The following is a 14,757-nucleotide window of genomic DNA, read 5'->3' on the forward strand; positions in this document are numbered from 1 at the left end:
CTGGGGAGCGGGCCTACTCGCGAGCCAATGGCGGCGGGGGGCGGAGCTCAGGGGGGGCGACGGTCACCTGATCTGCAGCGGCGGCGGCGGCCGAGGCAGCGGAGGCCGAGGCTGTGATGGCGGCGACCGCAGCAGCTCGGCTTCAGGCGGGGACGCGGCAGGCCCCAGCGCTCTGGCAGATGCGGTGGCTACTGCTGGTGCTGGTGGCGGTGGCGGAGGCGGAGCAGCAGGTGCCGCTGGTGCTGTGGTCGAGTGACCGGTGAGCGTGGCGGGCCGGGCCGGCGCAGGCTGTGCTGCGCGCCGCGGCGGCTGAGGTGCCCTCGCCCGGCTCCGGGGCTGTCCTCACGAGCGGTGGCCGAGTGGGGCAGAGGGGGACTGTCCAGCCAGATCAGAGCTCGGGGCCCCACGCATCAAGATGGGAGCCCGTGAGCTTCAGATCCTAAGTCATGCGCCCCCCCCCCCCTTGACAGCAGCTCTTCTGTCCCCTGCCAGGGACTTGTGGGGTCCTGCGGCCAACACCCACGAGGGCCACATCACCAGCGACATGCAGCTCTCCACCTACTTAGACCCCGCCCTGGAGCTGGGCCCCCGGAATGTGCTGCTCTTCCTCCAGGACAAGGTGCGCCCGCCCCACCTCTCTCTCCCTCAGTTGTCAGGAAGAAGTCAGGCCCCCCCCCCCCCCCGACACCGAGGCCCATTCCCCAAGGGAGGCTTCAGTGACCTTGTGCCAACTGTAGGGACGTGGGACTCCTCTCTTGGGAAGAAGGCCTGCAGGAGAAGGTTCAGTGGGAAGGACGGGGGCCCTGAAATGGCACTGCCTCGATTGGGTGAAGCAGGGGGTCAGAGGGCAGATGTCTTCTGAGTACCAAGTACTTACCTGAGCTACTCTGTGCGGTGGGGATTATTGACCCTGTTTACAGATGACAAGACTTCTGTCCAAGGATGGCAATGGCAAATGACACAGCTGATGGGTGACAGAGTTGTGATCCTAACTTTAATGATCATAATTGAGATGATCGAAAATGATCACTTATTGACTGCTTCGTAGGCACTGTGCTAAGCCGATGTCATTTTCTTGGTTTTACTGCCAGGGAAACTGAGGTTGGTAGAGGTGTGACAATTGGCTGGTGGTCCGTAGTTTATGCGCACCACAGTTGGTTCCTGTCTGAGTCTGCCAGAGGACCCCCCCCCCCCACGGCTTGTGCTCTAGCACACAGTTTTCCCTCCCATGCAGGTTTCTCTGCCTCCAAAGCAGGCAGATGGACCATAAGAAGATTCTAGGGCAGTGGAGACTTGGTATTTGGGAGGTGACCAAGCCTCTGCTTATTCCTTCCTTGGTGGCGGCCTGTGTGGCTCATTCCCCTTGTGGTCTCCCCCTGTTGCCCTGTGGGAAGACAGTGATGGCCATGCTGGCCCGTAGTCCTGTCAGGAGGTGGTAAATAATATAGTTAGACTGCAACTCAGTTCTAGTTCTACTACTTACCAGACTCTGGACGTGCGAGAGAATCAGAGAATGCCCGTTTCCTTATCTGTAAAATGAAGACACCACCTCTGTCAGAGGGCTGTGAGGAGCAACTCTTATAATCTATGTAAAACAGCTCCCTGCGGTCCCCTTATGGCATTCACACGTTCATTCATTTGCCAAACGTGGACTGCCTAGTATGTACCAGGTATCAAGTGTTGGGGACAGAGCGGTGAGCAGAATAACCCAAGCCTCTACCTGGCAGAAGCTGACGTTCTTGTGAGGGCAACAGGTAAATGCTGAATTGGTGTATGATATAATGTCAATGCTGTAGTTTTCAGAGAAGGAAGCAGGCCAAGGGGAAAGAATGACTGGTGATGCTGTTTAAGGGTGATCAGGCAAGGGCTCCCTGACAATATCCGAGCAGATACCTAAATGGAGGGAGGGACAGAGCCATGTGGGTATGGGTGGGAGGGCTTCCTGGCAGAGGGAACAACAGGTGCAAAGGCCCTGGGCCAGGAGTGCTCTCCGTGAGCCCAGAAAGAGCTGGTGTGGCTCAAGTGGAGTATCGTGAGGGAGAGAAGGGGGTAGGACATGGTCAGCCAGGTAGCCAGGACATGAGGGGGAAAGGCTTGCTGTAGTTCTAAAGGTGGCGGGAAGCTTTGGGTCAATTTGGGGGCAATTTTGAGCGACGACTATCGGGAGGACACAGTGGTGGTTACTGGGCTTTCAGAATGAGAGCCCAGGCAGCCAAACAGGGTCAGGATCCCAGCCCAGAAGAGAGAGGAGGCTGGGCAAGTGTGTGTACTAAACAGAACGAGGTTAGAGAAACTGATTAAGATCGCCTCTGGGCCTAACTGGGAAAAGCCAGAGGAAGCTGGGAGTTGGGGTGGAGGGGCAGGAGTTGAAGGACATCTGTAGGTTGGAGAGGAATAGGGAGGGGTCAGGGTTACTGTGTCAGGAGAGCTCAGAAGACTCAGAAGACTTCGGCCTTCTTAAGCGCATTCCATCGTCTTCACCTCTCTCCTCCCACCAAAACGAGGCAGGGAAGGAGGTCCTTGCCCTTGTCTGAGAAGGGTCCCGTCCAGACCGGACATAGGCGGCTTCTCGTTTTCTCTGACTTCCGCCCCGGGGATGGGGGGCGCTGCAGTAAATGCTCCTCGCTGCCCCCTACCCCTCTCCCAGCTTCCCCATTCCGTACCCAGTTCCTCATCCGAAGGTAGGTGGCTGACTCTTAATCCTGAGGTTACCACAAGTCAGCTGCCCACAGATTTCCTCCCAACCCCGTGACCACCACCCATGTTTTCTCACCCTGCCAGGAGGGTGCCAAACGAAAAAAAGAGAACCTTCCTTTCCCCCACTCCCTATCCCCAAGCGTGCCTTTGTTCAGTCTTTTGACCAGACCATAGCTGGCTGTAAATGAGATTTGGCTGGCCCCGCAAACGCACACGGAAGCTGTGTGCCCCTTCCCTGGCCCCACCTTCGGAGGCATCCTCTCTGCTTCTCTCCTAGCTGAGCATTGAGGACTTCACAGCATATGGTGGCGTGTTTGGAAACAAGCAGGATAGCGCCTTTTCGAACCTGGAGGTAAGCGTCCCCTCCCGGCCAGGGGCCACGGGGGCTGTCCAGCACTCTCCCCCACAGCACAGGAAAAACCGTCCCCTTAGGAACCAGACATGCAAGCTTGGGGGTAGAAAAGCCTGAGGTGTCGGGGGCCGGGAATGTGGGGTGTTTTCTTTCTGACCTCGGATAAGATGCCGGTGTGGGTGTGCCTTGCTAAAGAGGGCTGCCGCGGAGGTTTGGGGGCTGGCACGGGCCCACTGGTCCCTTGCTAACTTGTCCTTTTGCCTCCCCCCGGCCCCCAGAATGCCCTGGATCTGGCTCCTTCCTCTCTGGTGCTTCCTGCCGTCGATTGGTATGCGGTCAGCACTCTGACCACTTACCTGCAGGAGAAGCTTGGGGCCAGCCCCCTGCACGTGGACTTGGCCACCCTGCGGGAGCTGAGACTCAATGCCAGCCTCCCAGCCTTGCTGCTCATCCGCCTGCCGTACACAGCCAGGTGTGTCCTAGCCCCGGGGCCCAGAGAGCAGCGAAGCTCTTGGCCGTGGTAGCATAACTTGGCCAAAACATCAGTCCTCCTGTTCAGTACCTTGAAGCCCTATCAGAAGGTGCCTCGTATGTCCAGAAGAGGCGGGAAGGGCCTCTGGTCGGTTGTGACTCAGGAGTTAGCGCCCGCCCCTGAGTGAGGCCCTCTAGAGACGAGGCAGATCTGGGCCCTGCTGGTGGCAGCTAGCTCCCTTGGCCAGGACACGTTCACGGAGCAGCCGGCGGGGCCTCGCCCGGGTCTGTGAAGCTGGAGGAGAGGGGCAAGGGCAGGGCCACGCAGTGAGCAAAGGTGCGGGGGGAGGAGTGACCATGGCTTCCAGAGCCCCCGGCTGGAGTGTGCGGGGTGAATGGGACTAGTAGGGGAGGATGGTGGCATGGGGTGGAGGACACGCTGGCGGAGTAGGGGGCAGGTGTCCCCAGGCGGTGGGGAGCTGTTGGCGTTGCAGGGGCTCAAACGCTCTGCTTCTCTTCCACAGCTCAGGTCTGATGGCGCCGAGGGAAGTCCTCACGGGCAATGGTGAGTGGGCTCAGGGAAGGCATGCGTTTGCCAGCCTCATTCAGCCCGTGGCTGCAGAGAGCTGGCTCCAAGTTCCCCAGGCCCTCTTCATTCCCAGGGTGCCCCCCCCACCACTTCTCAGAATGATTGGCGGCTGAGCAGAGAAATGCGGCCCCCAGGCCTCACCCCTCTTCAGCCAGCTCGAGGTGTTGGGACATCTAGGGGCCTTCCGTGTGGGGGGGCCCGTGGAGTCCGTCTCCACTCCAGAAGCGTGAATCCTAGAGTTTTGGGTTTAACAGACCGGAAGTGTTTCAAAAAACAGTTCTGAGGACTTCCCTTTTGCTATGAAGGATGATCGTTCCCCCCAAAAGGTCATTGAAAATGTCTAAGTGAACCTTGAGTTTTCTATATCTCTGTCTTTTCTTATTTATTTATCTATTTATTTATTATTTTAATGTTTATTTAGTCTTGAGAGACAGACAGACAGAGCGTGAGCAGGGGGAGGGCAGAGAGAGAGACACACACACAGAATCCGAAGCAGGCTCCAGGCTCTGAGCTGTCAGCACAGAGCCCGACGTGGGGCTCGAATTCACAGACCACAAGATCATGACCTGAGCCGAAGTCGGACGCTTAACCGCCTGAGCCACCCAGGCGCCCCTTTTCTCATTTAATTTAGTTAGGGCTTGGCATTAGAGAGCCAACTGCTGAGGCCGTAGGTGTCCCCGGGGGAGGCTGGGGGTGCATGGGATAAGAAGCAGCTGCTCTTAGGGACCCGTGAGGGACCCTGAAAACGTGAATGAAGGGTGATAGGAGCCAGCTCTGTGAGGATCTCGGTGTCCCACCACACAGGGTGTGTCAGTTGCCAGGGGTGGGAGGCTTCACAGTGCAGACATCTGGTGGTCCCCACCCCAACACGGTAATCCCACTGGATGTCGTCAAGAGAGGCCGCTCACATGGCACATGGAAGGGCACAGCCCCGTCTCCATTGTCTTCTGCTGCGGGACTGGCAGCCGGCTTCTGGCAGGTGTTGGGGCGTTACCGTAAGTAGCTATCTGCGACCTGGTTCTCTGCTCTCCCCCTCACTCCTCAGATGAGGTCATCGGGCAGGTGCTGAGCACACTCAAATCCGAAGACGTCCCGTACACCGCGGCCCTCACGGCGGTCCGCCCTTCCCGGGTACGTAGTGTGTGCTTCTGCAGGGGCCCTGGAAGCCGGGGGCAGAGGCAAGTGCTGAGTGGGCCTAGGTGTGTGGCTCCGAGGGGAATGCCCTGGGGGGGCCAGTTTCTTCCCTGGGCCTATGTGGGGGGACAGGGATGAACCAGAAAGTGACGCTTTCTCTTTCCAGGCTGCAGCCTTCCATCTGGCCCAGTGGGCCTCACAGGCTGGCATATTTGGACAGTATGTCCAAGTGTTCCTAATCTGGAGGGACTAGGAAGATCACAGGGGCTTAGGGGTCCGCCCGGGAAGAGCTTCCTGGAGGAAGGGCCTCCGAGTATGACCAGTGCAACTGCAGATACTAGAGAGGGTGCCCAGCGGGGACAATGAGGAAGGCCACTTGATTCTGGGCCATGCTCTCAGCTCCACTGAGACAAGGCTTGTGGGTTGTTTGTACAGGTGGCCCGTGATGTAGCCATGGTGACTGGGGGGCTAGGTCGCCAGCTGCTGCAAAAACAGACAGCGTCAGCTGTGGTCCATCCCCCTGTGAGTTACAATGACACCGCCCCCCGGATCCTGTTCTGGGCCCAAAACTTCTCGGTGGCATACGGGAACCACTGGGAGGACCTGACCTCCCTCACCTTTGGGGTCCAGGATCTTAACCTCACTGGCTCCTTCTGGAATGACTCCGTTGCCAGGTAAGGGCAGAGTTCCTGTCACTGCAGGTGGGTGCATGTGTATGTTGGGGGGGAGGTTCCCTGTGGGAAGCAGGTGAGATTGTGGGGTGGGGCAGGTGGAGGGCTCTTGGAGTGGGGCTTGCTCAGAGTTTTGCCTCTCCATGCCTTCTAGTCCTTGCCCAGAACCTTGGTTGTTAACACTTCCCAATCACCAGGGAACCTGACACTTCCCCACACCCCCTTCGCCTTAAACAGCCTCAAGGTGACTGCCCGAGGGTGTATACCAGGCCTGAGTTAGTTCTAGGGCTTCTGTACCCTCGCTGCGTGGCTGGAGAGACCACCTTTATCCCCAAAGCCCAATCCGGGCATCTCAGCAACCCCGAGGGGACCTGAAAGGAGGGGCAGTAGGCTCAGGGAAACCAGAGGAAGGTGCTTTTAGCTGGAGGTGGGGGACCTGGGTGCTGGTTTCTGACCTAGATGTGACAGGGCCTTAGTTTCCCCATTTGTCAGGTTGGGACACTGCCTCTTCAGGTGCTGTGAGTACCCGGGGCAGCATAGGTAGAGTGGACTTGAGGAACTTGCTCTACTGCTAGATGTTAAAGGCCCCCCAGAGCCTGACAACTCCCCTCTTACTCTGGCCCCGCAGGCTTTCGCTGACCTACGAACAACTCTTTGGTACCACCGTGACATTCAGGTGAGTCCGAGGGGCAGTTGACGTGTGGGCAGGCTGGCGTGGCTCCGGCCTTCCCGGCTGCCTGATGAATCCCCGGACGGCCTCTCCCTCAGGTTCATTCTGGCCAACCGCTTCTACCCGGTGTCTGCCCGCCACTGGTTTACCATGGAGCGCCTTGAAATCCACAGCAACGGCTCCGTCACCTACTTCAACGCCTCCCAGGTCACAGGGCCTAGCATCTACTCCTTTCATTGCGAGTACGTCAGCTGTCTGGGCAAGAACGGCGACCTCCTCGTGCCCCGCGTGCGGCCCTCTCTCTGGCAGATGACCCTTCAGCACTTCCAGGTAGGGAGCGCGGGGCCCGGGCTGTGGGGAGCAGCGTACCTGGGGGAGGCGGGTGGGCAGCGGAGGCCTGATGGCTCCCGGCATCTCTGGGCCTGGGCTTGGCCGCGTAGGTGAGGGTCCTGTGCCCACAGTGCTGCCATTCTGTGGGATCTGGACCAACCCACTAACTTGGGACCCCCGGTCCTCACGTGGGGCCACATGGTCCTTTCTGTCCCCTCCCAGATCCAAGCCTTCAACGTGACAGGCGAGCAGTTCTCCTACGCCAGTGACTGCGCCGGCTTCTTCTCCCCGGGCATCTGGATGGGGCTGCTCACTTCCTTGTTCATGCTGTTCATCTTTACCTATGGCTTACACATGATCCTCAGCCTCAAGACCATGGACCGCTTTGACGACCACAAGGGCCCCACCATCTCTTTGACCCAGATTGTGTGACCCCGTGCCCGTGGGGGGTTGCAGGCACGATGGTGTCCAGGTTGTTGCTTTCCCACCTCGAGGCACGCTGGACCGAAGGGCTTCCCCTCTTCCTACCATAGCATGAACCCCCAGTTCCCCTCGGCCTGTCTTGTTACCCGTTCAACACGCTGAGGGGCTCTCCACCCTCCATCTACCAGCAAGGTGTACATAGTTCTTCGTAGATAGGAGACAGATCTCCCAGGTCCAGTCATTGTAGGGGGAGAGGACATGAGTTCTGGGACCCCCTCTTCCCCCTTATTTATTCTCATCTCTCCACCTTCACCCTTTGCTGTTTATAGTGCTTTTGTGTATCAAATGCTCCCTCCCCAGACTTTACGGGGCTCCCTGCAGCAGCTAGAAGCTGAAGGTTCCCTGAGTTTGGGGCGGTGTGGAAGTACTATTTAATTGTCCTGCTTGGCTGGTGTCATTGTCTTTTGGTGATGTTGTGCTAATAATAAGCAGTACGCTGGGGTTTATTTCTGTGGCCTGAGAAGGAAGAGACCTCCACAGCAGCTGGGTTGGGTGTAATCATTGGTTTTCTGGCATGTACCCGCCAGGAGTGCCTGGCAGGAGCCTGGGGTTCTGGGTGGTTTCCTTCCTAATAAAATAAAGACAGGTTGCCATGCTTAGGCCTCTTGTCACTCATTTCTGCACCGGGCACGAGGGGATGCGCTTGGCTGAGGGCTGCAGGAGGGGGCGCCCGGATGTAGCTGTAACGGAGTCAGGCCAAAGGGAAGGCCGGAGGGTCTTCAACAAGCCTTTAACCGGCGAGGGTACGGAGGGGCTGAGGCTCGCGGGCGGGGAGGGCGGGGCGGTCCGTGCCTGTGGGGGCGGGGAGGGGGGGGAGAGACCGTCGTGACAATAGCTGCCTTCGCGTCCCGAGGGGGCCGCCCCCGGCTGCCGCAGCGGCGCGCGCCCGCCGCACCCAGCCTCCTGGGGGGCGGGGCGGGCGGCCGGGTCGCGCGCGGCTCCCGCGCACGAATCCCTCGCGGGCCGCAGCACCGGCCGCCGGCCGCCCCGCCCGCCCCGCCCCTCTCCTGTCCCCTCAGGGCTCTCGGCGAGCGACGCCGCCCGCGGAACCGCGCTCGTGCTGCCTCCCGGACCCCGGCCGCCCTCCTGGGAGGCGAGCCAGGGAGGCGGTGGCCCCAGCTGGCGCGGCGGGACGCGGGGAGGGGCTGGGACTCTTTGACGCGGCGGAGGGGTCAAGCGGCGTCGACTGCCGCCATCTTTGGTCCAGTGCGGCGGCGGTGGCGGCGGCGGCGGCGGTGGCGGCGAGGACTGTGCTGAAGGAGGAGGAGGAGCGACGGGCGCTGGCAGCGAGGCCTGACCATGGACGAGGAATACGACGTGATCGTGCTGGGGACCGGCCTCACCGTAAGTGCGGTCTCAGGCGCCCGGGGTCCCGTGTCGTCTCGTCCTTCCTGCGGCGCTGCCGCCCCCGACCGCCGACCCCATCTTCCCGTCATTGCCGTCCGAGGCGCTCGGGTCCCCAAAAAGACCGCCCCGTGCCCACCCCACCACCGTCCGCGACATCGTCTTTCTCCACCCCCCCGTCGCCCGGTCTGCAAGAAGCGGCCCTCTACCTAGCCGCCCCCTCGACTCCCCGGGCTCGACCTCCGATCCCCCCCCTTCCTCTGTATCCAGGCCTCCTGGGCCAGAAGATGCACCCCCCACTCGGCCGGAGTCCCCCCTCCCCGCCGTGCCCCCGACCCCGCCCACCAGGCCCCCAGCCATCATCCGCACCCCTCGCCCACACAGCATCCCTCCCACATCTTGTGCTAATTCTGGTGCGGGTGAAGTACAAGGTCCCTGGGTAAGGGGGCCTCACCGGGGCGGGCCCTCATCCTGCGTTCCTGGCTTCTCAATGCGGCCCGGGGCCCAGGGAATGTTCCAGAAGGAACAGCATTGGGGCCAGGGAGCACATTCCCGCTACCCTACCACGGTTTCCCATGGAGATTCCAGGCTGAGGAGTATTTGCAGCCTTTGTCCTTGGCCTGGTGACAGAAACGAGTGAGGGTGTTTATCTTCCCTCTTCCCCCAGACCCTGTTGGACTGCTCCCCTGGAGAGGCTCCTCTTTCTCAGTCAGGGTGTAGAAGCCCCTCCTGTGGCTGGGCACACACACACACAGGGTCAGCCGCTCCTGTCCTTTGAGAAAAGAGCAGCCCAGGGTGGGGCCTGAGATTGCAGGCCGGTGTCGAGCCTCTCTTCACTTCCCTTTCTGGTGCCCTTCGTTGTTCAGCTGGATCTCCTCTGAGGCTCATTGTGGGCTTTCTGCCTTTTAGCGTGGTCCTATGTAGATAGATGGCTTTCTTGTCATGGCCAAGACCATTCCCCTGTGTCTGCTGGGCACTCTTTCTCTGGACACCGTCCTTATTTCTTTTTCCTTGTTCAACTCTGCTCAGCAAAGTTGTAAAAGGGACTGTGGTCAGATGAAGCTGTCACCCCGGCTTTTAGGGGAGCCAGCCAGCCAGGGGTGGAAGGAGCTTCCGCTGGAGCAGGGTCTCTGTAGGTTTGCTCTCCCGTCAGGTTTAGGGTGGGGAACAAATCAGGGCGGCTGTTGGGAATGTGGGCAGAGGGAAATGCAGCAAGTGTTGCCCCCTTCTCCAGGAATGTATCCTGTCCGGCATCATGTCCGTGAACGGGAAGAAAGTGCTGCACATGGACAGGAACCCCTACTATGGGGGAGAGAGCTCCTCCATCACGCCCCTGGAGGAGGTGAGGCTCCTGGGCCCAGGCCCATCCCCCGTTGCCCTTTCACAGAAGCTGCCTGAGCAGCTCCATAGATTCTCTGGGAAAGGGGGGCAGGGACCAGACGGGGTGGTCCTTGAGGCGCCTCTCTGTCTCCTGTTTGCAGCTGTATAAGCGTTTTCAGTTGCTGGAGGGGCCCCCTGAGGCCATGGGCAGGGGCCGAGACTGGAACGTCGACCTGATCCCCAAATTCCTCATGGCCAATGGTGAGAGGGATGAAAAGAGGTGTCGTGGGAGGTGATGAGGACGGCTGAAGAGGGGCAGGCTCCGGAGGAGGGGTGGCCATACCAGCTAGGGAGCTTCGGGAGGGGGGAAGCTGTGCCAATGTTGTTTCTTCCCCACCGCCCCACAGGGCAGCTGGTAAAGATGCTGCTGTATACAGAGGTGACGCGCTACCTGGACTTCAAGGTGGTGGAAGGCAGCTTTGTCTACAAGGGGGGAAAGATCTATAAAGTGCCATCCACTGAGACTGAAGCCTTGGCTTCCAGTGAGTACAGGTTCCCTGGGCCAGAGAATTATGGCGAGGGGCAGAGCAGGGCGCCCAAGGTCACATTCCCCACGCACTGCCAGAAGCCCCTTGGTCTGGCCGCCTTCAACTGCCCTGAGCCTCACAGCGGAGGCCAGGAGGGAAGTCCACACGCAGAACGGATGTGTGGATGGTTGCTCCTTCTGGAAAGACTTCAGCCTCTTGACCGGGGCTCCACGTGTCCCGTGAAACATCCCCAAGTGTTGGAACTGGGAGGATCTGCAGAGTCTGTCCAGCCCAATCCCCTCTTTGTACAGATGGGGAAACTGAAACCAAGAAGGGCAAAGGGGCTCATGTAAGCTTACACGGTGGTCATCAGCAAAGCTTGGCTGGGAGCTAGGGCACCTGCTTTCTTAGCCCGCCTGCTGGGAAGGAGGGCTTCACGTTCTGTGGGGTACAGGCTTCTCGCATCTGCCTCCACAGATCTGATGGGCATGTTTGAGAAACGGCGTTTCCGCAAATTCCTGGTGTTTGTAGCAAACTTTGATGAGAACGACCCCAAGACCTTCGAGGGTGTCGACCCCCAGAGCACCAGCATGCGCGACGTCTACCGGAAGTTTGACCTGGGCCAGGACGTCATCGACTTCACTGGCCATGCCCTGGCGCTCTACCGCACTGATGAGTGAGAGGAAGCTGGCGTGGCAGACCCCCTCGTCTGGCTGCACCCTGCCCTCCCCACTCCTGCACGCTGCTCCCTCCATCCGCCCTGCACGTTTCTCGTAGTCAGCCACATGTTCACCCGTCAGCTTTTTTGTCCTTTTTGCGCATTTATTTGACCCGGAGCCTTCCCCAGGCCGTAGACGGTGGTGGGGAGGCTGGCCTGGTGCTTGGGTGGGGGTGAGCTGGGGTGCTGCTGTTGGAGCTTCTTCTCTTGACCCCATCCTCCCAGTTACTTGGACCAGCCCTGTCTCGAGACCATCAACCGCATCAAGTTGTACAGTGAGTCCCTGGCTCGGTACGGAAAGAGTCCTTATTTATATCCGCTCTACGGCCTCGGTGAGCTGCCCCAGGGCTTTGCAAGGTGAGGTGGCTTTTTTCTGTTGGCAGTACTAAGTAGGACCAAGAACGGAAATGGCCTTGAGGATCTTTGTGGCATTCGTGCCTTCCCATCGTGGTCTAGTGTGCTTTATACTGCACGCGCTCGGGTGCTGGGGCGGGGGGCAGTGTGCCACAGCAGGGCGTGGAGGTACAGGGTTGAAGGACCAGGGCTTCACCAACAGGGCCTGCCTGGCTCCCAGCCACGTTCAGGCGGCACCACGGCTGGGCCTGGGGCCTTGGAACCTCAAGTCGGAGGGCTTCCCCAGAGCCCTTTGTTCTGCTCCCCAGACCATTCCCTTGAGGAACCATGCCCTTAGGCTTCTCTCACAGTAGCCCTTTGCAGAGTGGTTTGGGTGGAAACCGGAGAGGAAGGAGTACTCCGAATTCAGTCCTGAGTCCGTGGCAGTGACAGAGGTGGGAAGAACCACCAGGTCTACTGAGCTCTGCCTGCCTAGGGCAGCCTTCTTTGTACCCCAGGACTGGTTTGGAGGCGGGGAGTGGACAGCACAGGGGCACCAGTCCCTGTTTTCTCCTGGGAAGGAGACTCCCACCATCACTCTCCCCACCACAGGTTGAGTGCCATCTATGGGGGGACATATATGCTGAACAAACCCGTGGATGACATCATCATGGAGAATGGCAAGGTGGTGGGTGTGAAGTCTGAGGGAGAGGTAAGCCTTCTCCATGGTGCAAGGATGGCGGTCTGGGTGGGGCTTGGCCTTCTCCTTAGAGGCTCTCTCCCCGGTGACTCGGCCTCTGCTGGGTCTCTCCGTGGGTCCCCTTGGGCTGCGGACCAGGGCTCTGGAAGGAGTCCACATAGCCACTTCTGTTGGTGAGAGGTAGCTCTCAGACCCGCTTGCCGTGTCAGGGGTCCAGGGAGTGTTCCCCATCACAGGGTCTGGGTAAAAGGTGTTTCCCAGTGCTGCATTCGGGGGCCCACCTCCCCGAGGTACAAGATGAAGCTGTACCGCTCAGAGGAGCACAGTGCCAGCCCTCGCTGTGGACTCAACCCCACGACCACCTAGGGGAGTGTTTGGATAGGCCTTCCGGTGTTTTCACAGGTGGCCCGCTGCAAGCAGCTGATCTGTGACCCCAGCTACATTCCAGACCGGGTGCGGAAAGCCGGCCAGGTTATCCGCATCATCTGTATCCTTAGCCACCCCATCAAGAACACCAATGATGCCAACTCCTGCCAAATCATCATCCCCCAGAACCAAGTTAACAGGAAGTCAGGTAGGCTAAGCCCCACGTGACTTCCTCTAGTGTGTTCTCTTTGGGGTGGCTCTGCCTCTCCTCGTAATTCTTGGAGCTCTCTGCCTGATCCCTCCATGGAAGGATGGGGACCCGCATAGCAGGCCCTGTGACTTGGGGCCCTAGGGATTGGGTGGCTTGGGCTGTGCTCTGTGAGGGTGGCAGTCTGGATGCTGCCTGCTGTGCTGGACTGGGGAGGAGTGGGCAGGCGGGCCCGAATCGAGCCCAGCTTCCACGGGCCCTCTGTGCCCGTGTTAACGGAGCCCCTTCTTGCGGGCAGACATCTACGTGTGCATGATCTCCTACGCACACAACGTGGCCGCGCAGGGCAAGTACATCGCCATTGCCAGCACCACGGTGGAGACTGCAGAGCCGGAAAAGGAGGTTGAGCCTGCCCTGGAGCTGCTGGAGCCCATTGACCAGAAGTGAGGGGCTGGGGGGCTGGGGCCGAGGCTGGGCGGGGGGGAAGGAAGGGAGCCGAGGAGCTGGGTGGGGGGGGGTGCAGAGGCCACGGGGAGTAAGGCTTGTCGCGAGGTCTCCTCCCTCCCCTCTGTGTACCCCTCAGGTTTGTGGCCATCAGTGACTTATATGAGCCCATTGACGATGGTTCCGAGAGCCAGGTAAGCAGGCTGTCTTGGCCCCAGCTCCTAGCTGCCTACCCAGGACCCCTGCCCAGCTCACCCTGGCTCTGGGTGTTTTCAGGTGTTCTGTTCCTGTTCCTATGATGCCACTACACACTTCGAGACAACCTGCAATGACATCAAAGACATCTACAAGCGCATGGCAGGCTCCGCTTTTGACTTTGAGAACATGAAGCGCAAACAGAATGACGTTTTTGGAGAAGCTGACCAGTGATTGATGCCCCTCCCCCACAGCCTAGCCCTTGGTGCCCTCTCCCCTGACCTGAGTCGGTTTTCCTCCAGGGCTGGGGAGATGGGCGTGGCTGGGCACCCCTGTTTCCAGCATTCTCTGCTTCCCCCACCACATTCTACATTCCTGTCACCCACCTCATTGATTCACTGACCAAATCCTTAACCTTAGTGATGGTTTGGGAGACGGGGGGTTGGATAGCATCCTCTTTCTTGGCCCTTCCTTATTCTGGGAAAAGAGGGTTCTTTCCCTTGTGTGTGTCTCTTCCCCCTCCACTCCTAATTCTTCTGCTTTGTTTGGGAAGAACGTGGAGGAAAAGCTGACTTCTGTCCCCACTGCTCTTACCCCTACTTGTAGTGGCCTTTGGAGATGCCCCCTGCCTCCCCCCACCAGCTCTCTTGCGTGTTGGAGAGAAGGGGCCCTCCCAGCACAAAGTTGCATTCCGCCCCCCGCCCGCCCCGCCCTCGTTAATTTATTCTAATTTATTAACTTCGGCCCCCCTGATTTGGGAAGGGAGCAGAGTGCCTCTGCCCGCAGCCTTCTGGTGTGGCCTGGGAGGGGGGAGGGCTTGCGTGCAGCCCGGTTGGAGGTTGATCTTGCTATTTTTGTTGCTAGTTTTGTGTTTGTGTTCTCTGGCATTTGCCGAGAGAGAAAAGAAATGTGAGCAAAGCAGAAGGAGGTGGGAAAATGGATCCAAACCCCAGTGCACCCTGCCCCAGCCCACAACCTTTCCCTTAGTGGTGGGAAACCCTTATCCTGCAAAGTGAATGTGTCCCCTTCCCCGACCTCTAGTGTATTTCACAGAAAACCTCTCAATAAAACTGTGTTGAAACCCGAACCCCGGTCTTTCGCTTTATTTCCAAAAAACGGGTGCTGGTGGGGCCTCTGCTCCTGGGGCTGTTTTGTTGTAGCAGTTTAGACTCTGGCTTAGTTTTGCTCCAGAGGGGAGTGAAAGG

General features: G+C 59.3%; 2 protein-coding genes across 2 annotated transcripts; both read left to right on the plus strand.

The window, feature by feature from the left end:
• The first annotated feature begins 46 nt into the window (after window positions 1–46).
• Window positions 47–7,996, plus strand: ATP6AP1 (ATPase H+ transporting accessory protein 1). Its single transcript, XM_023249007.2, has 10 exons — window positions 47–259; window positions 493–619; window positions 2,975–3,049; window positions 3,328–3,521; window positions 4,045–4,085; window positions 5,155–5,240; window positions 5,679–5,917; window positions 6,543–6,590; window positions 6,683–6,914; window positions 7,137–7,996. The coding sequence occupies exons 1-10, from the start codon at window positions 117–119 to the stop codon at window positions 7,344–7,346; spliced, it is 1,395 nt and encodes a 464-aa protein (XP_023104775.1). The 5' UTR covers window positions 47–116; the 3' UTR covers window positions 7,347–7,996.
• A 588-nt stretch (window positions 7,997–8,584) lies between these two features.
• Window positions 8,585–14,639, plus strand: GDI1 (GDP dissociation inhibitor 1). Its single transcript, XM_004001022.4, has 11 exons — window positions 8,585–8,741; window positions 9,976–10,083; window positions 10,223–10,322; window positions 10,469–10,603; window positions 11,066–11,264; window positions 11,532–11,663; window positions 12,252–12,351; window positions 12,742–12,913; window positions 13,212–13,356; window positions 13,497–13,551; window positions 13,634–14,639. Exons 1-11 carry the CDS (start codon window positions 8,697–8,699, stop codon window positions 13,784–13,786), a joined length of 1,344 nt encoding a protein of 447 aa, XP_004001071.1. The 5' UTR covers window positions 8,585–8,696; the 3' UTR covers window positions 13,787–14,639.
• Window positions 14,640–14,757: the final 118 nt, after the last annotated feature.

The sequence above is a fragment of the Felis catus genome, chromosome X, assembly GCF_018350175.1.
Source record: "Felis catus isolate Fca126 chromosome X, F.catus_Fca126_mat1.0, whole genome shotgun sequence".
In the NCBI taxonomy this organism is placed as follows: Eukaryota; Metazoa; Chordata; class Mammalia; order Carnivora; family Felidae; genus Felis; species Felis catus.